Raw genomic sequence first — 27,547 nt, 5'->3', positions numbered from 1 at the left:
TCATATCTGACTCTTTGTGACTCCATGGACTGTAGCCCACCAGGCTCCTCTGTCCATGGGATTTCCCAGGAAAGAATACTAGAGCAGGTAGCCATTTCCTCCTCCAGGGAATCTTCCTGACCCAAGGATCGAACCTCTGGTTCCTGAATTCCCAGGCAGATTCTTTACCTCTGAACTATTTGGGAACCCCTCTTTCAAGACCAAACTATTCAAACCCTGGCCGATCAGGTCCTTCTTAATTGACACCCTCCCATCTCCACCCTCAGAGTCACATGCTCCCCAGGACACTATGTACCCTCTGGCCTGCATTTTTCAGGTGCCCTAAATCTCTCTGTAACAAAGCAGTATAAATATATGCTTTCTTTTTGCCTCCTCTTGCTTCATCTTACTTGTTCATGGTGCTACCTCTGCTGGGAAATGTTCCCTCTTCGGCCCCCTGGCAAACCCCAGCCCAGAGATCAGAACTGACTGAGTCACACACACACACACACCAATACACACATACACTCATACATACACTACATATACACACACACACACACATACATATACACAGGTACATACACACACACATATACTCACACACACACATATACATAGAAATACATACACATTCACACACACAAGCTTTTCTGCCCTGCAGGGCAGTTAGGTGTCTGCTTATCTTTGCTGCTGGAACTGACATTCAAGAACAGCTGTTTCATGGGGTACCACTCTGGGCAGAGTGGGGACAGGCCTGCCATGGTATGTCCCCACCAAGCCCTTGCTGAGAGCAGGTGGCTCGTGTCTCCTCGTAGATGGAATGCGAGTACCGAGCTGCTGTGTGCACGCTGCAGAACCCTCCCGGGATCTGCTGTGAAGGTATCCTGCCTCTCTCTGATGTGCTTGCCCAGGCCACCACCTCTTGCAGGTGCCCAGCGCACGTCTGCTGGGTGGACCAGTCTCCACCAACCCAGGTGGCAGCGTTAGACATGACACACACCATTATAGTGTTCCAGAGAACAAGTTCTTCCCCACTCCTGTGCCTAGTAACTCTTGTTGTCAGGGCTATGACACATCCCATCTTTTCTGACTGATTTCATCCCTGCACTAATCTGCTTCATCCTTGGAGGAAAGCCCAGAAGATTGATACTTTAATTAAATTGTTTGGTTGAAATGTTATGTCCTCGTATCACCCAAAGTCAATAGATCCAACTCTGTGTTAGAAAAATAATAGCCATGTTTAAAATGTGTAAGCGCTCACATGAGTGAGGCAAGGGGCACTTCCTATTTCTTAAAGACATCCAATATCTGCTAATACTAGCTTAACATAAGGCATTCAGGTGCTTCCACTTCCTGTATTTGTTTGTGATGCTACACAGTAGTCGGCAGTCAGATATCTCCTCTCTGTATTGATTGCTGCTTTTCATTTTTTCCTCCAGGCTGGACGATCATCTCAGTTCTCCCCAGATGGCCCAGCATGCCAGAAATGGCTGCCTCCTGTCCCTGCCAAACACCCACACTCCAGTCTGCAGGGGGGGCAAACCTGCTGCTCCCGAGCCTTGCCCTTCCTTTTCATGTAAGAAAACTGGCAGCATGTGGGGGGGCAGCTCCAGAACTGGGGACAGCTCTGGGACTGGGGGCAGCTCTGGGCCTGCTGATGCCCAGGATTTTATGAAACTGCAGCAGTTCCAAACCCTGGAAGGCCTCAGCCTCACACCTGCTCTTGAAAAGCCCTCTGATCTCAACCATTACCCCCTGTCACAGAGGTTCACAGGCATGTGACCCCACAGCCAGACCTGACCATGGGCTTTTCCTCCAGACTCCCTTCTCTCAGAGCACTGTGTCCAGTGCTCCCCTCTGCAAGCTATTTGAGCAAGATTTCTGACTGGGGAAGCCACGTTTAAATGTGAGACTTTGAAGTAGAACTCTCCGAACAATGTAGATCCTTGACCAAAACTCTGGTGACCCAGCTCTATCGCTGAGGTGGTCAGCCACACGGTAGAAGGCTGAACAGAGTTAGAAATGTGCAGCCAGGAGCAAAAGCTAGTGTGGGATCCAAACACATTTTTTAAAATAATTGTATTCATTTATTTTTGGCTGTGCTGGGTTTTCCTCTAGTTGCGGCGAGTAGAGGCTGCTCTCAGTGGCAGTGCGCGGGCTTCTCACTGGAGCGGCTCCTCTGGTTGCAGAGCACGGACTCAAGTGCTGGCAGTTTCAGCAGATGCAGCACACGGGCTCAGCAGTTGCGGCTCCCCAGCTCTAGTGTGCTTAGTCGAGCAGTTGTGTCCGACTCTCTGAGACCCCAAGTAGCCTGCCAGGCTCTTCTGTCCGTGAGGATTCTCCAGACAAGAATACTGGGTTGGGTTGCCATGCCCTCCTCTAAGGGATCTTCCCAACCCAGGGATCGAACCCAGGTCTCCTGCAGGCGGATCCCTTACCATCTGAGCCACCAGGGCTCACCAGAGCACAGGCTTAATAGTTGTGGTGCACGGGCTTAAATTCTCAGGCGTCATGTGGGATCTTCCCGGATCAGAGGTCGAACCCGTGTCTTCTGCATTGGCAGGTGGATTATTTACCACTGAGCCACCAGGGAAGCTCTCCAGAGAGCTTCTAGTTGAGCTCACTAGAGACTGATGGGGAATAAAAGTATTTTTTATATGCTAGAAAAAATATATATATATGCTTTGAATTAGAAATGTACAAAGTTGTTTTTTTTTAATTTTCAAGAGGAAATTAAAAGGATATGAACAGATCAGATAAGACTCCAATTTCTCCATTCAAAAAGGAAAAACAACAAGAGGAGCAGGTCAGATTCCAGTATGAGAAACATCTGTGAGCTTTTCTAATCTGCTCTGAATTGGATTCAAATGCGTCTGATCCCTGATTCAGCGCAGTAGACCTGTCACAGAGTCGGAAGAAAGCCAGGCTGTTTGGTTACCCTGGGAAAGGGTCTCTTGATTACAGCAGTTTTAGAGGGTTGCTTTTTTATGCCAGCTTTGATCATTTGTTATTTTACATGTGTTTTGCTAGAGCTCCAAACATTAATATGCCTTCTTTAAAAGATGGTTAGCTCAGTCGTTTACCTAGAGATTTCTGCTGCCAGGGTGGAGGTTTTAGGTGGTCTACTGATTTTTGCCAATTTGACCTACTGTTGTTGAGTTAAAAATGATTTCAAACTCTATAGGGCTGGCCTTCCCAGGTGGTGCAGAGGTAAAGAACCTGCCCGCCAATGCAGGAGACTCAGGAGACGTAGGTTCAATCCCTGGATCAGGAAGATGCCCTGGAATAGGAAATGGAATAGGAAATAATCGCTCCAGTGTTCTTGCCTGGAAAATCCCATGGACAGAGGAGCCTGGCGGGCTACAGTCCATGGGGTCTCTAAGAGTTGGGCACGACTGAACACAGCACCACTCTTCCAAAGAGTTGCATTTAGGCTAATTTATTTATCAGTAACATCCTTGTTTTACCCAAATTGCCACCAAGGTGACCCTCTGTCTTGCATTGATTCTAAGTGTGGCCTTATCTTTTAGGAAGATTTGGCGTGGTATTACCTGTAGGGTAGAGTCACTGGAGGTTGTCAAGGGTGGAGGAAGCTGAGTGGTGGCTGATGTTGCTGGTGATGTAGACGTTATTATTTTCAAGAACAATTATTTTTGACCCTGGCAAATTCTGGTTCCTTGCTTGAAAACGGTGGGCACCCACCAGGGCACTCATGCCTGGGATCACCAGCCCTTCCCAGTGCTTCTCCCTGGGGAGGCAGCAGCTACTCACCTGCCCTGCTAGATGGGCCACCTGGAGCCATGCTACCGCTGCACCCAGGAGCCTGCTCTGAGCACTGAGGCCATACTTTTCATCCCATCCTCTACCTACTCTCATTCACTCAGGCCTGGCTGGGAGCCCACCTGCTGCCCTCCTGCCTCAGTGGACTCCCCTACACTGACCCCCAGTCCATCCTCACTCCCCCTGCCACATACCAGATATTAATCACTTCCCCCACCCGCAGAGGCTTCCCAGGTATTGCTAGTGGTAAAGAACCTGCCTGCCAATGCAGGAGACCCAGGTTCGATCCCTGGGTCAGGAAGATCCCCTGGAGAAGGAAATGGCAACCCACTCCAGTATTCTTGCCTGGAAAATTCCATGGGCAGAGGAGCCTGGTGGGCTGCAGTCCACGGGGTCGCAAAGAATCAGACACACCTGAGCACACACCCACCCCCATGCCTTCTCTCTTCCTCAGGCCAGCACCCTTACTTAGTTCTCCTTCAAAACCCCTTTATAGGACAAATGTTCTCCCCTTGAAGAAGCCAAGGGTCCAGCTTATTGGCTTTCCCGGGGTCATTTATTTATTTAAAAATTTTTTTTTACTTTTTATTTTGTATTGGGATAGGCTCCCCAGGTGGCACACTGGTAAAGAATCAGCCCGCCACTGCAGGAGACACAGGAGATGCAGGTTCCATCCCTGAGTCAGGAAGATCCCCTGGAGGAGGAAATGGCAACCCACCCAAGCATTCTTACCTGGAAAATCCCATGGACAAGGGAGCCTGGTGGGCTACAGCCCATGAAGTCACAGAGAGCTTAGCAACTGAGCACGCATAGCCAATTAACGATGTTGTGATAGTTTCAGGGAAACGGCGAGGGGACTCAGCCATACATATACATGTGTCCATTCTCCCCCCAACTCCTCTCCCATCCAGGCTGCCACGTGACATTGAGCAGAGTCCCGTGTGCTATACAGTAAGTAGGTCCTTGTTGGTTATCCATTTTAGTTATATCAGTGTATACATGACCATCCCAAACTCCCTAACTATCCCTTCCCCCTGATCCTTCCCCACTCCTGGGGTCATTTAATGAGCATGGATTCCATTTCTGGTGTAGATTTCTATTCTTCCTTCCTTGCCCAGCACAACCACCACAGGCCCTCGCCTCCTCCGTGGACCAGTGTGAGCTTTCCATCTGGTCTGGCCACCACCTTCTCTTCCTCTTTTCACTCAACCTCCTTGAGGGGACGGGTGCAGACCGGCTTCAGCCAACATGCTCAAATGCTGTGTTGAGGCTAGTTCTGAGGCCGCATCTGGGCTCGGCCAACCAAGCACCTCGGTCGAGGAAAGAAGAGGACAGCAGCATGTGGCAGGACCCTCCTGATCCTTGCTGTCCCATTTCTTTCCTTCCCCAGTGAGAGCTGATCTGATTTCCTCTTGACCCTTCCACCCATCCAGTCCTGCCTCCTCCAGCCCTTTCTCCCCAGTCTCTGCACCTGCTCACCTTGTCCCCTCAGCCCGTTCTGGCCTCGCCAGGCCACCAACCCCCCAACAGGTCCCCTCACACATGACCTTCACCCCTGCTGGGAATTAATGCCCCACTCAAGACCCGTGGGGTCCCAGCACCCCGACCCAAACATCAGGTTTGTTCAGGACACCCCCCTTCATGGCTGTGCATTCCGTCAGCACTAAGGCAGGACTCGGAATGAGGAGGCCGTGGGATCCTTACATGGCTCCATCAGTTCTGTGAGGGGCCAGAAAATACATTATTTTTAAGCAAAGGACTCAGGCCCACAGAGCCAAAAGGAAATAGCTCCCAAGGGAAAAAAAAAAAAAAAGAAAAGCCAAGAATGTGACTTAGAATCTTGTATGATTTTGGCCTGAGGAAAGTTATTCTCATTTCCTTCCCTATCCACCAAGGCTGGGATATCAAAATCGCATGTCCTGTCAGTGGACCCTGAGGGAAAATGCCAGCCCTGTTTGAAATGGATGAAGAGGTAGAGAAACAGTGGTTTATCCCAGGAAGCTTCAGGTGCACGCACGCAGCTGCCCTCCTCCTCCCAGCTCCCAGCTCTTTCAGTGGAGATATATTTTTTTTGGCGGGCGGGGGATGGCATCAGAGGATGGCATCGGGGGCCATAGAGGTTGCTCTGAAAGTCTGCCGTGTGGCCTAAGCAGAGGGAGCAGGGGAGGCTGGAGGGGTGGCTGAACCAAGAAGACCCAAGAAGTTCTCCCAAGAGCCCAGCTCAGTTCCTCCTCCCTCCTGCCAGGGGGCTTTGGCACCTATCCCCCACTGCCACCCACCCAGGAAAGCTCATGATCCTGGAGAGCTGCCTACCCCTGGGCGCCATCTTGGAACACCATTGACCCTCATGGGGTTTTCCATGTGCAGCCCAGCTCTTATGTGTGGTGCCACTCAACCATTATTTTATACACCCAAGTGTGGTCTCCTGAGCATTGTTATAAGCCCAGTCAGCAGAGAGCACAGACAAGCAGGCCAGTTATCCACTGAAGAGCAGCTCAGAGAAGGCTGAAATCCTAGTTCCAGTCACAGTTCTGGGTGGAGACTGTCCAGTGAATGAGTGAGAGAAAGTCGCTCAGTCGTGTCCGACTCTTTGCAACCCCATGGACTATACAGTCCATGGAATTCTCCAGGCCAGAATACTGGAGTGGGTAGCCTTTCCCTTCTACAGGGGCTCTTCCCAACCCAGGGATCGAACCAGGGTCTCCTGCATTGCGGGCAGATTCTTTACCAACCGAGCTATCAGAGAAGCCCAGAGACTGTCCAGTGTGGACTGTAAATAAAGCCACCCATGGGTTCCGTACCAGAAACAGAGTCTTTGTTTGGGTCAAAAGAGAGTTATCTGGAAGTCAAAGCTGTACCCCCGTGCCGTGGGTTTGAGGAAACCTGCAGGGAGGATTCTTTTTGTTTTTAAATCGAAGTATAGTTGATTTAAAATGCTGTGTTAATTTCTGCTCTTAGAGCAAAGTGATTCGGTTACACATGTATATGCATTCTTTTTTCCTATTCTTTTCCATTATGGTTTCTCACAGGATCTTGAATATAGTTCCCTATGCTGTATAGTTGGACCTTGGTGTTTATCCATCCTATATATAATAGTTTACATCTGCTAATCCCAAGTTCCCAGTCCACCCCTCCCTGATCCCTCTCCCCCTGTCAACCGCAAGTGTGTAGTCTATGTCTAGGAGCCTGTTTCAGTTTCATAGAATAGTTTGTTTGTGTCATATTTTAGATTCCACATGTCAAGTGATATCGTATGGTATTTCTTTTTCTCTTTCTGACTGACTTCACTCTGTGTGATAGTCTCTAGGTCCATCCACATCTCTGCAAATGGTCCAACTTCGTCCCTTTTTATGGCTGAGTAGTATTCCGTTGCATACATGTGCCACGTCTTTATCCATTCATCTGTTAGTGGACATTGATGTTTCTGTGTCTTGGCTATCGCAAATAATGTTTCTATGAACATAGCGGTGAATTTATCTTTTTGAATTATAGTTTTGTCTGCCTATATGCCCAGGAGTGGGGTTGCTGAATCATATGGCAACTCTGTTTTCAGTTTTTTGAGGAACCTCCATACTGTTTTCCATTGTGGTTGCACCAATCTGCATTCCCACCAACAGTGTAGGAGAACCTCCATACTGGTTTCCATTGTGGTTGCACCAATCTGCATTCCCACCAACAGTGTAGGAGAACCTCCATACTGTTTTCCATTGTGGTTGCACCAATCTGCATTCCCACCAACAGTGTAGGAGAACCTCCATACTGTTTTCCATTGTGGTTGCACCAATCTGCATTCCCACCAACAGTGTAGGAGAACCTCCATACTGGTTTCCATTGTGGTTGCACCAATCTGCATTCCCACCAACAGTGTGGGAGAACCTCCATACTGTTTTCCATTGTGGTTGCACCAATCTGCATTCCCACCAACAGTGTAGGAGAACCTCCATACTGTTTTCCATTGTGGTTGCACCAATCTGCATTCCCACCAACAGTGTAGGAGAACCTCCATACTGGTTTCCATTGTGGTTGCACCAATCTGCATTCCCACCAACAGTGTAGGAGAACCTCCATACTGGTTTCCATTGTGGTTGCACCAATCTGCATTCCCACCAACAGTGTAGGAGAACCTCCATACTGGTTTCCATTGTGGTTGCACCAATCTGCATTCCCACCAACAGTGTAGGAGAACCTCCATACTGGTTTCCATTGTGGTTGCACCAATCTGCATTCCCACCAACAGTGTAGGAGAACCTCCATACTGTTTTCCATTGTGGTTGCACCAATCTGCATTCCCACCAACAGTGTAGGAGAACCTCCATACTGGTTTCCATTGTGGTTGCACCAATCTGCATTCCCACCAACAGTGTGGGAGGACCTCCATACTGTTTTCCATTGTGGTTGCACCAATCTGCATTCCCACCAACAGTGTGGGAGAACCTCCATACTGTTTTCCATTGTGGTTGCACCAATCTGCATTCCCACCAACAGTGTAGGAGAACCTCCATACTGTTTTCCATTGTGGTTGCACCAATCTGCATTCCCACCAACAGTGTAGGAGAACCTCCATACTGTTTTCCATTGTGGTTGCACCAATCTGCATTCCCACCAACAGTGTAGGAGAACCTCCATACTGTTTTCCATTGTGGTTGCACCAATCTGCATTCCCACCAACAGTGTAGGAGAACCTCCATACTGGTTTCCATTGTGGTTGCACCAATCTGCATTCCCACCAACAGTGTAGGAGAACCTCCATACTGGTTTCCATTGTGGTTGCACCAATCTGCATTCCCACCAACAGTGTAGGAGAACCTCCATACTGGTTTCCATTGTGGTTGCACCAATCTGCATTCCCACCAACAGTGTAGGAGAACCTCCATACTGTTTTCCATTGTGGTTGCACCAATCTGCATTCCCACCAACAGTGTGGGAGAACCTCCATACTGTTTTCCATTGTGGTTGCACCAATCTGCATTCCCACCAACAGTGTGGGAGGACCTCCATACTGTTTTCCATTGTGGTTGCACCAATCTGCATCCCCACCAACAGTGTGGGAGAACCTCCATACTGGTTTCCATTGTGGTTGCACCAATCTGCATCCCCACCAACAGTGTAGGAGAACCTCCATACTGTTTTCCATTGTGGTTGCACCAATCTGCATCCCCACCAACAGTGTGGGAGAACCTCCATACTGTTTTCCATTGTGGTTGCACCAATCTGCATTCCCACCAACAGTGTAGGAGAACCTCCATACTGGTTTCCATTGTGGTTGCACCAATCTGCATTCCCACCAACAGTGTAGGAGAACCTCCATACTGGTTTCCATTGTGGTTGCACCAATCTGCATTCCCACCAACAGTGTAGGAGAACCTCCATACTGTTTTCCATTGTGGTTGCACCAATCTGCATTCCCACCAACAGTGTGGGAGAACCTCCATACTGGTTTCCATTGTGGTTGCACCAATCTGCATTCCCACCAACAGTGTAGGAGAACCTCCATACTGTTTTCCATTGTGGTTGCACCAATCTGCATTCCCACCAACAGTGTAGGAGAACCTCCATACTGTTTTCCATTGTGGTTGCACCAATCTGCATTCCCACCAACAGTGTAGGAGAACCTCCATACTGGTTTCCATTGTGGTTGCACCAATCTGCATTCCCACCAACAGTGTAGGAGAACCTCCATACTGTTTTCCATTGTGGTTGCACCAATCTGCATTCCCACCAACAGTGTGGGAGAACCTCCATACTGTTTTCCATTGTGGTTGCACCAATCTGCATTCCCACCAACAGTGTGGGAGGACCTCCATACTGTTTTCCATTGTGGTTGCACCAATCTGCATCCCCACCAACAGTGTGGGAGAACCTCCATACTGGTTTCCATTGTGGTTGCACCAATCTGCATTCCCACCAACAGTGTGGGAGGGTCCCCTTTTCTCCACACTCTCTCCAGCATCTGTCATTTGTAGGCTTTTTGATGATGGCCATTCTGACCAGCGTGAGGTGATATCACTCTGTAGTTTTGATTTGCATTTCTCTAATAATTGGTGATGTGGAGCTTTTCGTGTGCCTGTTGACCATCTGAATGTCTTCTTTAGAGAAATGTCTGTTTAGGTAGGGAAGATTATTTAAGATAAAGCTGAGGCCATTGCAAAGGTGCTAGAGAGATTCTTGTTTTTTTTTTTTAATGAGCTGAAAGGAGCTTGGGTTAAAGGGGCAGTGAATTCAAACTATCACAGTGTTGCTGTGACAGTGACATGAACCCCTTTGAGCTGGAGAAGGAGGGGTGCATGTCATTTGAAGTACAGAACAGGCCCGTCCCCAGACCCTGGGGAGGGACCCTCAGCAGTGTTATCGGGAACTTCTCCCACTGTTCCCTGTGATCTGGGGGTGACCCAGGTGCCTGGTCCTTGCTGGGCAGTATTAGGGAGGTTCCTGCCCTTGTGGGAGGGCAGGGATTCAGCCCTGAAGGATCCAGGGGAGGCTCAGAGAGCCCCACCTCTGGGGTTGCCAGATTTGGCAAATAAAAACACAGGACACCCAGCTGAAGTTGAATTTCAAACAGACATGAATAGTTTTTCAGTGTGCCTCTGGGCAACTGTGCATCAGTGCCAAGCAGGGGGCCCAGGAGACAATTCCAGGTTTTGTTGGCTTTTCCCAAGAGGTGGGGGCAGGGGTGGGGAGGGGGCAGGCCACAGGGCAGAGGGTCTGATCTTCCCTGCCTGCGTGTGTTCCAACCAGAGCGTGCCCACTGCACCCTCAGGTTACAAGTACCCGAAGTGGTCATCTGGAAAGGTCCCAACCTGCACAAGTAAACAAGTCCCCATCCATAGGCGCCGGGGAGGGGAGCCGTGAGGGACTGGCCCCCAGGCTGTGTGCTTTTCTTGGCTCCGGGGTCCAGCCCAGTAAAGAGCATCTTCAAAGAGCTTCCAGAGCAGAGGTCAACTGAGCTCTCTCTCCTGACTCCTCTCAGCCGCCACCGACGCCAAGCCGGGAGAGTGGTCGCCAGCAGGACGTCAGGGAGAGCCTCGTCTGCCCCCAGCAGGGGCCCCAAGCCAGTCTCGAGAGGGGCCCCGGGCCCCAGAAAGTGGAGACACCACCAGGTAGGGGTGGAGCGGTGTCCCGGAAGGGCTCCTCTGAGGCCCAGCCTCTGATGATGGAGGCAAAGGGGCCTCCCACTGGGGGCCCAAGTGCGGTTCTGAGACCCTCAGGGGAGTGTGGTCAGCTCGTCTGACAACCTCAGAGCCCAAGGGGAGGGATCTGCCCTCCTGAGAATCACCAGTCGTCAGGCCGGAAGGAGAGAAAAACTTACAAACACACCCAAGGGACTTGTTTTAAGAACTGCTGGGTGAACACGTTTGGGAGGGTGAGTGAAGAGAAGTAATTTGAGGTCAGTGGCCTCTCTTAGCAGTTCGCTTTTGGAGAGGGGGCTGTGGAGGGGAGAAAGGTGAGGCCTGAGGTCAGTACAAGGGTTTGGCTCATATGTCAGCTTCCTAAAACAGAAACTGGACCCCCAGGAAGAAAAAAAAAAAAAGATGTTTTCTGTTCCTCTGTGTCAAATGAGCACAAACCGGCACTCAGTGGGTGAGGAGGGATTCTTTAGAATCTCGAAAGGACTTTTTTTTTTTTTTTAATGATCTTACAGGCTCCTTCTTTCAGATCTGAGAGAACCTGCTTGGGGGAGGGGCCTGGCCCTGGACTCAGACCCAACTTGTCTCCTGACCGCCGCCCACTACTTCCTCCTCCCGGCCCCACAGCGCCCTGCAGGCTGCAAGTTTCAAGACAGAGGAGCCTCGCTCCTGTGCTAAAACACTGCTCTAGAGAGTCATGCTGAGCATCATGACAACACCCTTGGAGTCTCTGATTAGAGGAATTTTGCCATGGTGACCGGTCAGGCCATCCGTGCCCCACTTTCCCCTTAGAACAGGGAGGAACGTCCGTTATTGTGTCTGCAGTGAGCAGGCCCCCACCTCCGCTGTGGTCACAGCTGACTTGCAGCTCCTCCAGCAGTGGGGCCTTGTGGAGCTGGGTGAGGCTGTGGGAGGCCTGCATTCTAGGCCCCTCAAGGCCTGAAACTACCCACCCCCTGCAGATGTGGCCCCCATCACAGTGCAGGGGAGTCTGAGAAACCAGCCCACCGGCCCTCCCCTGTAGGGACCTTCCTGCCTTCTTGCAATCTCCCACTGATGGAAACGCCACAGAAACAGGGATTCCTGCTGGGTTCTAGAAGCTGCTGGACACCTTGGAGGGGTCAGGGACCCCTGAGGACAGGCAGAAGGCCCAGCAGCGCTGCACCCACTGGCGAGAAAGTCAGGGAGAGGAGGGGCGGGGAGACTGCCAAAGCCTACCCCTCTGAGCAGGCAGCTACCTTGCACCTTCCTTTCCTGCTTCAAGGGCAGAAGGGCGGCAGGGCTGTATAGGGATGAGCCACAAGGACCTTGGGATCTGGACTGGGGAGGGGACAGTCCTGGATGTGTCTACGGGGCAGAAGGTGTCAAAGATGGTGAGCCAGAGTTCCGCTGTATAGTCACGTGCTCCATGACTCTCCCACTGTCCTCAAAGACGGGGGCCATGTGTAGGGTGTTTATCCCCCGTGTTCCTGGCATAGAGCAGGAGCTCAAAAATACACATTGGATGAATCCCTAGGAGAAAAGAAGAGAGCGTGGCTCTCTGTCTGGCTTGACAGCTCCACTCTCTCAGTCTGTAAAGGAGGGCAGCCTCTGGCCCCAGAAGATGAGTTGGCTGGGTTGGGCCCTTACTTGTGGGGAGAAGGAAGGCCCTGGAGCCCTGGATGTGGGTCGTTGGTAGACAAAATGATAGCCCGCATTGCTTAGCCCTGACTTTGAGGTGGTGTAAAGATAATTGCAGCTCCAGTGGCTTCCAGCAACTGATCTTGCTGTGAAATTGGCTTCCTGGAAGCCAGGAGTGAAAAGGTTCAGACTCTACCAGTGCACAGCCTCCCCACAGCCCACGTCTTCCTTTTCCTTTTTCTCTCCGCCTCTTACAGTCCTTAGCTTTGAATAAATGTTAACCAGACTATGAAAATGCATTTTCAAAGAAAACAAGCATTTATCCCAAGGAGAACCAAGGCACTTTCCCAGGGAAATCTGTCAGTCCCGACCTAGAGGGGCTGACCCCCCAACCTTGGAAAGTACAGGGTTGGTTTCCAGCTGTCACCTCCGGGAAGGTGAGGGGCCAGGCTGCCCAGACGTCACATGGCCTTGCCCGCCCACTGGCCGCCCGCCATCTGCTGGGGCCCTGCTCTGCACGGCATTGGCACGTCATCCACACGGAGATGCCGAGGAGCCCAGCCAGACCAGGATGGCATTTGTCTGGACATTCCCTCCGTGTGGCCGAGGGCGGGTGAGGGAGTGGGCTCCTCCAGTCAGAGCTCTCACTGCCCCACAGACGTCTACCAGTGCCAGCCTGAGATGGGAAGCAAACTGTCAAAATTCTGCCCAGCCGCAAGTATTGTGGCTTTTAAAAAATAAGGAAGAACGAGATTTTACGTATGTCTGTGGTGGTTGTTTAGTGGTTAAGTTGTGTCCGACTCTTTGCGACCCCATGGGCTGTAACCCTCCAGGTTCCTCTGTCCATGGCATTTTCCAGGCAAGAATACTGGAGCAGGTTGCCATTTTCCTTCTCCAGGGGATTTTCCCAACCCGGGTATCAAACCCGGGAATCTCCTGCATTGCAGTCACATTCTTGACCACTGAGCCACCAGGAAGCCCTTACATATATGTCCCATATATGCTTTTCCCTCCTCACATTTGTTCCCAAAGGATATATGACAATATTGAGCTAAAAGAAATTACAGAACCAGGAGGTCAGGGAAATTGGAGTAGCCTGAGTATTTATACAGACATGTGTGCACCCTCACTGAATATCCGTGTGTGAAATTTGCCTTCATCCGGCATGCTCCCTCCCCAGCCGCCACGCTCTTCCCAGCCCCCTTCTCCCCTCTGGACTTTGTTGCAGTCCAGATGAAATTCCACAGCAATGACCAAGTTAGGTACTTTGATGAGCAGAGTCCACTTAGGCAAGCCCTGAGCGCTTTGATTCGTATCTTAATGCAGACGGTATCTCCCTCCAAAGAAATGAAGGGAGACGGGGATGTTCTGCCGTGGGAATCTCAGCTCTGGGATTATGACTCAGCAGCATTCCAAACACAAGTAAAGATTAAATATCTCCAGAAACTTTTTATTGTGACTCCCTTCCAACACAATGTTCCTATTGACGAGCAGAGATCATAGAAGCCAGCCAGGCTTCTCTGATACATAACTGCCTACCTTGCAGGGCACCTCCCAATTTACCAATATATCGATCGACCTTCACCTTTTTCTAGGACCCAGCACCGTGTGTTCCTGCAGCCGGTCACATCTTCCTGAGTTGGAGGCGACTGCTATCCACGTGTGCTTCCCATGTGCTCTTTCTGCTCTGCCCTAATCTGGCTGCATCCCCGGCCAGACCATCGCCATTTCCTGGCTCTAGCTCCTGACTCCCTAGACCATAAGCTCACACCATGCAGGGGCTTGAGGGGGCTGGGGGGCTGCTCAGGGGCCAAGCTGACCCTTCCCGACAGCCATCCCTCCCTGCCTCCCACAGTGTCCTCTCCAGGGGGCCCCAAACTCATCACCCCCCGGAGTTCAGCGACAGTGACCAGCACCCCCAGTCAACACATCTGCCTCCTGCAGCCGCCCAGGTGGGGACCCCATGGAGGGGAAGGATCTGCCAAGCCGAAGGGGTGGTTCCCTGGTGTCTGCCAAGGGCCACTTTCCCCAGTGCCAGAGGGAGGTGCCAGCCAGAGGGAGGATGTGTCTGAGATGTTCTTTCATGGCAACAACACGACCCCAGTCAAACAAAGGTCATGTCCCAGAGCCAAGAGGAGGCCCGCTCTTAGGTATATTAGTCAGGATTCTCCAGAGAAACAGAGCCAACAGGAAGTGTGTGTGGAAAGAGATTTAATTAAGGAATCGGCTCATGTGGCTGCAGAGGCAAGTCCAGAACCCAAGAGCGAGTGGATGGGGCACACTCGCTTTCTAGAGGGCAGTCTGCTTTACTCAGCGTACCCCCTGTGGAATGTCTGCCTTGTCCAGAGACACCTGCACAGAAATATGCAGTGTTTGATCAGATACCTGGGCGCCGCAGCCCCACGACACTGCCACATAAAGTTTACCTGCATGTAGGCTTTTCATGGCTGCATATTGCCACTCTGCTTATTTAACTTATATGCAGAGTACATCATGAGAAACGCTGGACTGGAAGAAACACAAGCTGGAATCAAGATTGCCAGGAGAAATATCAATAACCTCAGATATGCAGATGACACCACCCTTATGGCAGAAAGTGAAGAGGAACTAAAAAGCCTCTTGATGAAGGTGAAAGTGGAGAGTGAAAAAGTTGGCTTAAAGCTCAACATTCAGAAAACGAAGATCATGGCATCTGGTCCCATCACTTCATGGGAAATAGATGGGGAAAAAGTGGAAACAGTGTCAGACTTAATTTTTGGGGGCTCCAAAATCACTGCAGATGGTGACTGCAGCCATGAAATTAAAAGACGCTTACTCCTTGGAAGGAAAGTTATAACCAACCTAGACAGCATATTCAAAAGCAGAGACATTACTTTGTCAAGAAAGGTCCGTCTAGTCAAGGCTGTGGTTTTTCCAGTGGTCATGTATGGATGTGAGAGTTGGACTGTGAAGAAAGCTTAGCGCTGAAGAATTGATGCTTTTGAACTGTGGTGTTGGAGAAGACTCTTGAGAATCCCTTGGACTGCAAGGAGATCCAACCAGTCCATTCTGAAGGAGACCATCCCTGGGATTTCTTTGGAAGGAATGATGCTAAAGCTGAAACTCCAGTACTTTGGCCACCTCATGTGAAGAGTTGACTCTTTGGAAAAGACTCTGATGCTGGGAGGGATTGGGGGCAGGAGGAGAAGGGAACGACAGAAGATGAGATGGTTGGATGGCATCACGACTTGATGGACGTGAGTCTGAGTGAACTCCGGGAGTTGGTGATGGACAGGGAGGCCTGGCATCCTGCGGTTCATGGGGTCACAAAGAGTCGGACATGACTGAGTGACTGAACTGAACTGAAAGTGTAAAGGGGCTGCATTTTAAAACAATCAAGATTTTATGTTATGTATATTTTACCACCATAACAATGATAACAAATTTCAACATTAGAGAGTTCCCTGGAGGTCTAGTGGTTAGGATTCTGGGCTTTCACTGCTGTAGTCTGGGTTCAGTTCCTGGAGAGAGAACTGAGATCCTGCAAGCCATGTGGCACAGCCAAAAACAAACAAACAAAAGAATATATATCTCAAAATTAGAAAAGCTTCATTGTATGTGTCAGAAAGGTGTCAGCAGTGCATGCCTGTTTCACACACTTGCAGTCAGATTTACATGCTGCTCTGTATCACTCCCTTGGACTTCCCTTGTGGCTCAGCTGGTAAAGAATCCTGCGATTCAGGAGACCTGGGTTCAATCCCTGGGTTGGGAAGAAGGGAAAGGCTACCTACTCCAGTATTCTGGCCTAGAGAACCGTGGCCACAAAGAGTCGGACACAACTGAGCCACTTTCACCTTCACTTTCTGTGTCACTCCAAGGGCTTCCAAGGTGGCTGTGTGGTAAATAATCCGGCTGCCAATGCCGAAGATGTGGGTTAGATCCCTGGGTCGGGAAGATCCCATGGAGGAAGAAATAGCAACCCACTTCAGTAGTCTTGCCTGGTATATCCCATGGACAGGGGAGCCTGGCGGACTGCGGTTCATGGGGTCACAAAGAGTCAGGCAGGACTTAGCAACTGAGCACGCTGTATTGCTCTGGGATTTTTGGGTGTGTGTGTTTGTGTTTACTTTGTTTTTAATTTATTTTTAATTGCAGGATAATTGCTTTACATTGGTATGTTAGTCTCTCCTGTACAACAGTGTGAATCAGCTCTAAGTATACATATGTCCCCTCCCTCTTGAACCTCCCTCCCACCACCCCATCCCACCCCTCTAGGTTGTCACAGAGCACCAAGTTGAGCTCCCTGGGTTATACAGCAGCTTTTTTCTTCTATTCTGAGCCTCACTACATTCTCTCTCATGTGCCTGAGTAGCCCCCACATTATTTACGATGATTGCATACTCTTTCATCTGATCAGTATACTCTAACTTTTTACATTTCTTTCATTCACTGATAATGCACATGGGTGTGTGCTCAGGGTCGGGAAGATCCCCTGGAGGAAGAATGGCAACCCAGTCTAGTATTCTTGCCTGGAGAATCCCATGAACAGAGGAGCCTGGCGGGCTACAGTCCATGGGGTTGCAAAGAGTCAGACACGACTGAAGCAGCTTAGCACATGTGTGCTCAGAACTGTGCTGGACAGTGGATATCAAAGGTGGACTAGACCAAATTGCTGCTCTGAGGCAGTTCACCTGGAAGGACAATGTTATACATGACATGAAAATAAATTTGCTTTTTAAAGGAAAAAAAAAGTTAAAAAATTGTAAGAGGGCTAAATCTCCTCTATCCTTTTCAACCAGGTATGAAAGATTTCTTGTCTAAAGTACAGGCAGTTTTTTTACACGTCTTTTTCTAAATTTGAATTTGGAAACTTTTCAAATATTTAAGTTTTATTTTTCTGATGATTAAAGTAATAGATTCTCAATGTAAAAAAAAAAAGGGAAGCATAATGAAATGAATCAACAAATTATGCAGCTGCCTCCCTAGTCTCACTCCCCAGAGCCATCATCCCCGTTTATGGGGCGCTTTACCACAGCTGGCCCAGGGATACCACCTCACAGAACCTTCAGAGCTGTGCTACAGAAGCCATTTCACAGGTGGGGAAACTGAGGCTCCTGAGATGTCAGCAGATTGCTCACTCCCTCACCGGCTAGAAAGCAACAGAGCGAGACAGAGTCCAGGCCATTCCAGGGCCCTTACCCTCCTCCCTGCCACCAGATCCTTCACTTGCCCCAGTCCTCAGTTTCAGCCCCCAGCACAGTGTACACACACACACACACACACACACACACACGGCCCACTAGGAGCCCTGCAGCCGGTCAGCATCTCTCTGTCCTGGGGGTGCGGTGGGGAGACCACCCCCCTTACTAGCCACGCTCACAGTGTCTGCTGCCCACTCACACTTGCAGCCTGCAGACCGAGATGCCCACCTACTGAAGGAAGGTCAGACCAGGAGCCCCTGCTGCCTGCTGGGAGCTGAGATGGCGCTTACATCAGCTCAGTCAGTGGTGACCACAGCCCTGGGTGACGGCCCCCGGGACCCCAGTCTTCAGAGTTAGGTGTCAGAAAAACGGACACATAGCAAAGTCCCCAGAAGTCGAGCAAACTCTGGGAGATGGTGGAGGACAGAGGAGCCTGGTGTGCTACCATCCATGGGGTCACAGAGTCCAACACGACCGAGCGACGGAACAACAATAGCAACAGAAGTTGAGATGGGAATAAAAGTTGAGCATGTATATACCTCAGTGACAGCCAGGGAGCAAAGGTTTGGGTGGGGGAATCATGTCCCCAACCCCAGCTGCAGTGGCTGCGGGCACTGGTAGGAAGGAGGGAACAGGCTCTAAGATGTGGCCTCTTGTCTCTGTGAAGCCGACCCACTGGGCTGGGGTCCTGAGGGTGTCTGGAGAATGGCTGGCTGTAAGATCCCACCAGGTTCACTGCCTGCTTGTTATGTGTGTAAATTTGGGAAACTTGACCGACTTGGAGCCTCAGTTTCGACATCTGAAAAATGGGGTAGTAATGCCTGCTTCGCAGGGTTGTTTGGGGGCTCAATGTCATCTTCTCATTGTGGCCTTCCCTGGTCACCCCATCTAAAGTCAGCTTCCAGTTGATGCTGTAATAAACTTCCAGTTGCACAAATTTAGTCACTAAATAAGCACGAATTTATTATTTTCCAGTTCTGTAGATTAGAAGTCCCACATGGGTCTTCATGGGCTGGAATCAAGGTGTCCACAAGACAGGTTATACCCTGGAGGTCTAGGGAAGAATCTCTCTGCTATCCCCTCTGGCTTCAAGAAGCCTCCTGCCCTCCTGGGCCTGTGGCCCCTTCCTGCGTGCATATGTGAAGTCGCTTCAGTTGTGTCTGACTCTTTGTGACCCTATGGACTGCAGCCGCCAGGCTCCTCTCTCTAATGGGACTCTCCAGGCAAGAATAACGGAGTGGGTTGCCATGCTCTCCTCCAGGGGATCTTCCCGAACCAGGGATCAAACCAGCATCTTTTACGGCTCCTGTATTGGCAGCCGGGTTCTTTACCATTAGCGCCACCTGAAAAGCACTGTGGCCCCTTCCGCCATCCTCAAAGCCAGTGGCATTGTATCTGTGTCTTTTTTCCCACAGCCGAGCCTATTTCTCTTTCTTCCTCTGCTTCTCTCCCACTTTTAAGGACGCTTGTGATTACAGATATCCCAGTAATCTAGGATAACCTCACACCTGCAGCCTTGATTTCCTGTTGTCATGTAGGGTTCCAGGGACTGGGACATGGAACTAACTGGAGCCAGACACACCTTTCCTGGCCACTGGATCTGACACTGTAATACTCTCTCAGGTTCCCTATTCTGCTCCTTGCCTTCAATCTCCTCTCTCATCATCTCCCTCCTCCCCCAAAGTGTGAGCTCCACGGGCAGGGATTTATGCCACCAGGTGCCCTGCTCTACCCCACCCCACCCCCCGGTGCCCAGGATGGTGCCTGGCTGGCATCTCTTAGAGCCAGAAGGGGGAGTCCTTCCTTCTTCCTCCTGTGACTTTAGCTTGGATGTTTTGTTCCAGGGGATTCACATCAAGCTTCTCCTGCAAGCCCCGGGCCCCCCGCACCCCAGAGATGCTGGACATGAACCCACCCAAGGTCAAGTCATCAGCTCTGGGCCCTCAGTTCTCCTCATGTGGCCCCCAGCAGGCCAGCCGTCCCAGCTCCAAGACCTCTTCCACAAGGAGCCTGCAGAGTAAGTCACCCTGCACGGGAGGGCACTGGGCTTCCCCATCTGATTCGTGCTCCTTCCATGCCCACCAGACCAAGGGGAAAGGCCCATCTCCCCTCCCCACAAGACCAGGGCCCTAGCTGCCCGCTTCCTTTGCCCCAGGGACCGGTTCTTCACTCATCTTTCTGTTTAAGAAATTGCCCTTGGCCTCAGCGGGTCGTGGGCTTCCCTGGTGGCTCAGCTGGTAAAAATTCCCCTACAATGCAGGAGACCTGGGTTCAATCCCTGGGTTGGGAAGATCCCCTGGAGAAGGGAACGGCTACCCACTCAAGTATTCTGGCCTGGAGAATTCCATGGACAGTATAATCTATGGGATCGCAAAGAGTCGGACACGACTGAGTGACTTTCACACTTCAGCGGCTCAGGCACAAGCTGGCAGAGGGAGACCCTTCCAGACAGTCACTCAGGGATAAGATCCCCCTACCCGGGGGCTTACGGGTCAGCCCTGAAACCAGAATCGACCTTCTGGTGGGAAACAGAAGCAGGTACTTCCTCACAGGCTGGGTGGAGAGGCCCCCTCCGAGGGCCTGAGGGTGGGGTGGGCCCTAGGGGACCCCGCTGTGTCCCTGGGGCCGCCCTCCCACTCTTCTGCTCCTGATAAAGACCACTTCTGTGTTGCCTCCCAGTCAGCCAGTTGACCACCCCCGCCCCTCCCACTCCCCAACCCAAGCCTGGAACTTTCCAATAGGGCTTTACTAAAAATAAGGGAAGGCAAAAGAGAAACCCAACAAAAGGACGTCAAGAGGCAGAAAATCCGTCACACTCAGGATGTGTGAGTCCTGCGTCCTGGCCGCCCCCTCCTTCCTGACAGGGCCCTGGGCGCTCTGGCCAACCAGGGAGCACTGGGCTGGGACCGTGGTTCATGGGCCAAGTCTGGGCAGCCCGTGGGGATGGGCAGGCCTCCCTCTGCTCTCAGCACCTCTCTGCTGAGAAACTCACAGCGGAGCCCCGGCCCCATCTCCCCACCACAGTGCTTCTACACACGAGCCCCGAGGAAACGCCAGCAAGTACAGGGAGAGAGCGGCCAGGAACGAAGCAGACCGGCTTCCCCAGGGCCCTGCCCGGCCGTCAGGCTGGACGCCCCCACTGAAGTAACCACAGTAGCAGCGCCTAGGAGCAGGCGGGCTGCCTGGCTGGCTGGCCGCACAGGGTGGGGAGCAGCACATACCCACCCCCTCGGCCTCCACAAACACAGGAGCTGCTGGCAGCGAGGCTCACTGAGTCCCCACACCAAGCTTCCTGTCAGGAAAGTGCATGGCCACCCCAGTGAGTCAGGGCCCCCCGGCCACAGCGCAGGTGACCGGGAGGAAGGCGCTCTGCATTCAGTTTGCACAGGGCCCGTTGAAAGGAGGGCTTGTGCAGGGACAGAGGGGGTCTCTGTGCCCAAGCTTGCCCTGGCGCTGGCAGCTTGCCTGGCTTTTCTTCTCCAGGCAACCCGTCTTCCAGGAAGTGAGGATGGGTTCTTCCCCGCTGTCACCGTCCCTTCGCCCAGTGACCAGCCCGCTTCCTGCTCTCGGCCAGCTGGCAGCTGCAGACGACAAAAGTGACGAGACGGTTGTTGTCACGCCACCAGGTGACTCGAGGACCCGAGGAGGACAGCCCTCCAGGCGTCCAGGAGCAGGCCCACCATAGCCCCTGCCCCAGGGTCCTGCCACTGCCCTTCCTGCCCACCCTCCCCACTGGCACCCAGCTTGGGAGGGCAGCAGGGGACAGCAGAGCCAAAGCCGGGAGCTCGTCCATCTCGGGGAGCCAGGGCCAGACAGCTCAGCCAGAGGCAGGCCCTCGACCTTGGAGGAAACCGGTTCTCCTTACCCAGACCAAGTATGAGGAAACAGAAGGGGGTTAGAATACAGGAAAGTCCTTCTCAAATCGGCTGCCTGAGCGGCAGACTTGGCATTTTCTTCCTCTTAAAACCTGGAAAGAATATGGGGTGTTCCCCTCTGTGGCTGGAATGTGGCTGTTCCAAAGCGGCCGTGTGCTTCTGCACACGTGTTCTAAGGGCTCAGAGGGTTGACCAGTTTAAAGCCATTTCCCTCCCTCCGTCCGTTAAGACCACAAGCACAGACTGTGCCCCCAGCAGGGTGACTGGTCCCCGTGGGGGAGGCCCATTGCTCCCTCCTTGCCAAGGGTGACATCAGGGCCAGTCCTAGTATTGGGGCCCGTGTGAGGAAAGCAGGAGAGCCTCCATCTTGAAGCCTGTCATCCGTCTTAAAGGCAGGATGTGAACTGGGCCTGGACCCTAGCCCTGGAGTGAGGAAATGGTCGGTAGTGAAAACCAGGTCTCCTGGAGACTTCCCTCCCTACAGATGGCAAACAGAGATTGTAGTTGAAGTCAGGCTGCCCCTGTTAGATTAACCATGGAGACATCCCCCCTTGATGTATAATCATTGTCCGCCCCCACCTTTAACCTTAATTGTTTGTTCTCCTAGCACCTACTTGTTGTAAACTCAATCATATGCAACAGAGAGGTTGCTAACATGTAACCTGTCACATAGTGGGGGGTATAAAACTGGGCCTCTCAGAAACTTCAGGGTCCTTGTTGGGAACCGAGTCCCCCTTGGACATGCTGGCATAATGAACCGTACTCCACTGTCTAAAGTGTCCTCCGAGGTGTGTTTTGCGACTCCGGATTCCACAACACTGGGACAGAAAGAACGTGCACCTGCAGAGTCAGCACTGTTACCCAAGCCTGTAGCAGTCTGACCTCGCCTAAAACAGAAATACTGAACTAAAATGATGAGTATTGAGATGGCACTTGTGTATGTGCCTCTGCGTGAGTTTGTGTGTGTGTGTGTGTGTGTGTGCGCGCGCGCGTGCGCTGTCCCCCAGGCAGTCCATCTGCCCTGGCCAGGCCCACTGGGAGTCATCTTGGTGGCCCCACGGGATATAAATAAAGGACAACGTTGCGTTTTTCAGTATCCTCCCAACTCCAGAGGAGAGCAGGCAGAAGAGGCCAACAGAAGAACGGTGGAGCAGGCGAGAGGCCAGGTTGGCCCTGTGATGACCGTAGACCCATCGTGAGCCGGGCCCTGGGTTAATTTCACAAGTGCTTGGCAGTGGTGCCAGGGTGGGCACAGTAGACCTCTGTGGTCATGTGACTAGCCCATCTTGACCCTCTGGAAATATGTGAGTTCCTCTCTGTTCCAGGGGGAAGAAGGCTGGGCAGAACACTGCCCTCCAGCCCCTCCGAACTCCTGGCTTGACCTCTGGAGGGATAAAGAGAAAACGCAAACGCTTCTCTTGGTGTTGTGGATAATGGACCAGCAAGAGAAGTGGAGACTGGGTCCCTGAAATGGAAGCGCTCCTGGAGAAACCCTGAAAAGGCAGAGAGTGTTTGCAGATGAACAGCAGAGGAGCATCATGGAAAGATCTCTCCCTTTCTCCCAGCAAATCCACTCCCTTCGGATTCCTCACATGCCTCCGACTGACACAGCCTGGCCCTGCCGTGGCGAGAGAGCAGTCCTGTCTCCAGAATCCAGAGGGAGTGGGTGACTTGTCCGTTACCGCCCACGGTCTCCCTGAAGCCAGGGTGACTTCTGTTTCTTCCTCAGGCCCACAGATGAGCTCAAGTCTGATTTGAAGATGTCTGGCCACTTAGGGTAAAAAAAAAATGTGGACAGACTACACTGAGGTCACCAGGTGCGGTCTGGGTGGTTCTCTGGGGAGTAAATATGGCCTCTGGGAGAGCCCTCTTGCAGACACACACTTATGCATCCCAGGGCTGATGGTGCAAAAGAGACTTTAGAAAATACCAACTAGCATAAATATTCCAGCTATGTGTAGGCCTAATGGGGAGCCAGATACAACCACAGTCTAAGGTGGGGGAGGGGCGAGAATCAAATACACAAATAAACCAAAATGTTTTCACAGGTCATCCGGAGACCAAATCCTACAGCTCCTAGGCTTTGCCCATGACACCTACCGAGGGAGGCCACGGAGAGGAGTCTGTGGAACTTTTAAGAAATGGGGACCTTTAGGAAGAGCCCTTCTTTCCCTGGAAGCTGACCCCAGCTCTCTGGTTACCTGGCCCTCTGATTTCTCCTGAGTAGGACTTGATCTTCATTCACAAAAGGATGTAAATGTCCAGCAATAGCCTAAATGATGACCCTTGGTGGGAATGTAATAATCAGGTAGAGATTTGAGATCCAGTCAGATAAAAGGGGGAGAAGGCAATGGCACCCCACTCCAGTACTCTTGCCTGGAAAATCCCATGGACGGAGGAGCCTGGTGGGCTGCAGTCCATGGGATCGCTAAGAGTCGAACACAACTGAGCGACTTCACTTTCACTTTTCACTTTCATGCATTAGAGAAGGAAATGGCAACCCACTCCAGTGTTCTTGCCTGGAGAATCCCAGGGACAGGGAAGCCTCGTGGGCTACGGTCTATGGAGTCGCACAGAGTTGGACACTACTGAAGTGACTTAGCAGTAGCAGCAGCAGCAGATAAAAGGGCTCACTCAGGACATTGGAAAGGACTTGGCCCAAATCAAAGGAGCTTTAAAAAAAAAAAAAGCACAAATAAATAAGATTAACACAAAAAATCCATGACAAAGTCTCAAACTTTTAATACAAACAGGATCTGAGCCTGTGCTTCTGTGACCCTACCCTGCTTGCAGAACCTTGATCCAGCACCTATTCCAATAAAGCTTTATTTACAAAAATAGGCAGACAGCCCATGAGCCATAGTTTGCTGAACTGCATGAAAACGTTACTGAGTTTCAGGGCACCTCTTCCATTCTGTGTGCAAGGTGAAGCCGCACTGGCCTCACCCAGGATCTGGGGGTGGGGGATCCTCCAGGGCTTCCCAGGGTGCTTGTGGCATAGCCTTGTGGCTGAGGCACTGGACCTGCCTGTCTGACCATCTTCAGCTCTCCAGAGACTAAAGGAGCAATGCTGTTCACCTTTGCACGAAAAAGCTACCCCCAAAACTTAATGGCTTAAAACAACAATTTATGGGACTTCCCTAGGCTTCCCAGGTGGCACGAATGGTAAAGATCCCACCTGCCAATGCAGGAGACATAAGAGACGCAGGTTCAGTTCCCGGGTAGGGGAGATCCCCTGGAGGAAGGCATGGCAACCCACTGCAGTATTCGTCTCTGGAGAATCCTATGGACAGAGGAGCCTGGTGGGCTACAGTCCATAATGTTGCAAAGAGTCGGACATGACTAAAGCGACGCACTGGTGGTGCAGTGGCTAAGACTCTGAGCTCTCAACGCTCAGGTTCAACCCTTGGTCAAGGAACTAGATCCTACATGTGGCAACTAAGTCCACATGTGGCAGCTAAAGATCCTGCATGCCACAACGAAGATCTAAGACCTGGCACAGCCAGATAAATAAATATTTTAAAAATCTGTGAGTGTCGCAGTTATGTGGATCTGTGGTGGGGCTGGGCCCAGATGGACAGCTCTCTCGGGCTCAGCTGGACCTAGGTGCACATCTGTGATGAGAGAGCAGTCGAGGGCCTCACTCAGGTCTGGCAGCTGGCTGTGGGCTGGATCCTGGGTTCACCCTCCGGCAAATTAGCTCAGGCTCGTTCGCCTGGTGCTCTCAGGACATCTGCAATGAGAGAGAGAAAGCCCGCATGCTGTTCAGGTTTCTACCTGCACCACATTTGCTGCTCTCCTATTGGCCAATGCAGGTCTCACGGCCAAGGCCTAGTCTCTGCAGAGGGACTAAAAGGAAACAAAGACAAACCCGATAGGACTGCAACAATCTGCCCCAGAGAGGGTGTTCAGAACTTACGCATCTCAGAATCGAATCTTCCCGGATGAATTTTCCACCAGGGCATAACCTCTCCATTTTAATTCAGTTCAACATATCCTGGGGGACTGTTCTGCATTGGGTTGTGGGGGGTTGTGATTGTGTTAAATTAGCATCGGTTAGCTTGAACTCTGGTGAAGGGAAAGTGCAATGGAGACAGTCCGGGGGAGACACACGGCTGTCTTGGGAGTGGAGGGTCCTGGGAGGCGGGGGAGACTGTGTCACAAGGCCCTTGGGGAAGCCCTGTTGGAAACTTAGCTGCAAGCTGCAGGCTGCACTGGGCCATGCACTGGTGAGTAGGCTGGGATCAGTTCCAGGACCCTGCAGCCTCCCTTAGCCACACAGAGCATGTGCCGCCGCAACATCCTACAGAAGCTCGGTTAAACTTGAAGCAGGAGACACAGTTCCGCTGGCCAGCGAGTTGCCATCCATCTTCTAGGAGGAATCCCTGGACTCTGCAGATAGCCAGGGTTCAGGGCAGGCAACAGTGCCAGATTGAAGCCATGGGCAGATTTCCAGGAGGTTGTGGAATTTGGAGAAAGTCAGGTCTAGAGACACCTACCCAGAGTCGTAAATTAAGGTGTCAGTGGAAGTCTGGGAGTGGATAGAATCTCAGAGGAGAGGACTGGAGAAATAAGAAACCTGGGGCAGAACCAGGGGTGAGAGAAGAAAGAGGGCCTGCTGCAGGAGACAGTCTCCAGGGAGGGGGCGGCCTGGGAACACGCGCTGTAGAACCAGGGGAGGAAAGCAGTGCATGGCGGGTGGTCACCATGGCCAGAGCCGGAGGAGGCGGGGCTGCCTGAGGACACATTCCAGGGAGCAGTCCTGGGCCAGAGGTCAGCCTGGCCCGGGAAGAACTGAGGTGACCAGTTAGATGCTAGAGGCGTTGAGGTCGGGGAGCTTGGCTGGAGAAGGACAAGGTGATGGCATGACCTCTCAGAGGGGCAACTGGAGCCAAGGCCACCGAGCAGTGGACCTAAGTCGCTGGGAGCAGGGTGTCCACCAGGCCCTGAGCCAGGTCCACCTGGAGGGAGACAGTGGTATTCTGGAGCCAGCTCGTACCTGCTCGCTACATTTTCAGGAGTTCCATGAGCTGGTGTTGAAGACAGCCGGTTCCAAAGCTCAATTTTACAAACTTAAAATTAGGGATTTCCCTGACAGTCCAGTGGTCAAGACTTTGCCTTCCAATGCAGGAGGTACAGGCTCGATCCCTGGTCAGGAAGTTAAGATCCCACATGCCTCAAGGGCAAAAAACAAAACAGAAGCAATATTGTAACAAAGCCAATAAAGACTTTAAAAATGGTCCACATCAAAAAGAATCATTTTAAAAAATTAAATCAGTCAGTTCAGTTCAGTCACTCAGTCATGTCCGACTCTTTGCAACCTCATGGACTGGAGCACAGCAGGCTTCCCTGTCCAGCACCATCTCCCAGAGCTTGCTCAAACTCATGTCCATTGAGTTGATGATGCCATCCAACCATCTCATCCTCTGTCGTCCCCTTCTCCTCCTGCCTTCAATCTTTCCCAGCATCATGGAATTTTCCAGTGAGTCAGTTCTTTGCATTAGGTGGCCAAATGGAGCTTCAGCTTCAGCATCAGTCCTGCCAATGAATATTCAGGACTGATTTCCATTAGGATTCACTGGTTTGATCTCCTTGAAGTCCAGGGGATTCTCAAGAGCCTTCTTCAATACCACAGTTCAAAAGCATCAATTCTTTGGCACTCAGCTTTCTTTATGGTCTCTTACATCCATACATGACTACTGGAAAAACCATAGCTTTGACTAGACAGACCTTTGTAGGCAAAATAATGCCTATGCTTTTTAATATGTTGTCTAGGTCAGTCACAGCTTTTCTTCCAAGGAGCAAATGTCTTTTAATTTCATGGCTGTGGTCACCATCTGCAGTGATTTTGGAGCCCAAGAAAATAAAGTCTGTCACTGTTTCCATTGTTTCCCCATCTATTTGCCATGAAGTGATGGGACAGGATGCCATGATCTTCGTTTTTTGATTGTTGAGTTTTAAGCCAGTTTTTTCACTCTCTTCTTTC

At 51.4% G+C, this 27,547-nt stretch overlaps 1 protein-coding gene across 9 annotated transcripts in view; it reads left to right on the top strand.

The window, feature by feature from the left end:
- Positions 1–24,161, top strand: part of ARMC9 (armadillo repeat containing 9) — a 183,379-nt gene extending 159,218 nt beyond the window's left edge. For 3 of the 9 annotated variants that reach the window (XM_070385231.1, XM_070385246.1, XM_070385236.1), the window contains exons 21-24: positions 1,422–1,558; positions 10,730–10,859; positions 19,531–19,703; positions 21,170–24,161. In XM_070385231.1, the coding sequence (XP_070241332.1) occupies positions 1,422–1,558; positions 10,730–10,859; positions 19,531–19,703; positions 21,170–21,371 (642 nt within the window). In that variant the 3' untranslated portion in view covers positions 21,372–24,161. Of the gene's footprint in view, positions 1–1,421; positions 1,559–10,729; positions 10,860–11,401; positions 13,234–19,530; positions 19,704–21,169 lie in introns of those variants that run through there. The other 6 variants (XM_070385266.1, XM_070385251.1, XR_011467299.1 and 3 more) reach the window with 5 other exon arrangements.
- The last annotated feature ends 3,386 nt before the right edge of the window (positions 24,162–27,547 follow it).

This window comes from Bos mutus, chromosome 2 (genome assembly GCF_027580195.1).
Source record: "Bos mutus isolate GX-2022 chromosome 2, NWIPB_WYAK_1.1, whole genome shotgun sequence".
Classification (NCBI taxonomy): domain Eukaryota; kingdom Metazoa; phylum Chordata; class Mammalia; order Artiodactyla; family Bovidae; genus Bos; species Bos mutus.
The sequence above is the reverse complement of the archived record's forward strand: the minus strand, read 5'-3'. Positions and strand labels throughout refer to the sequence as shown.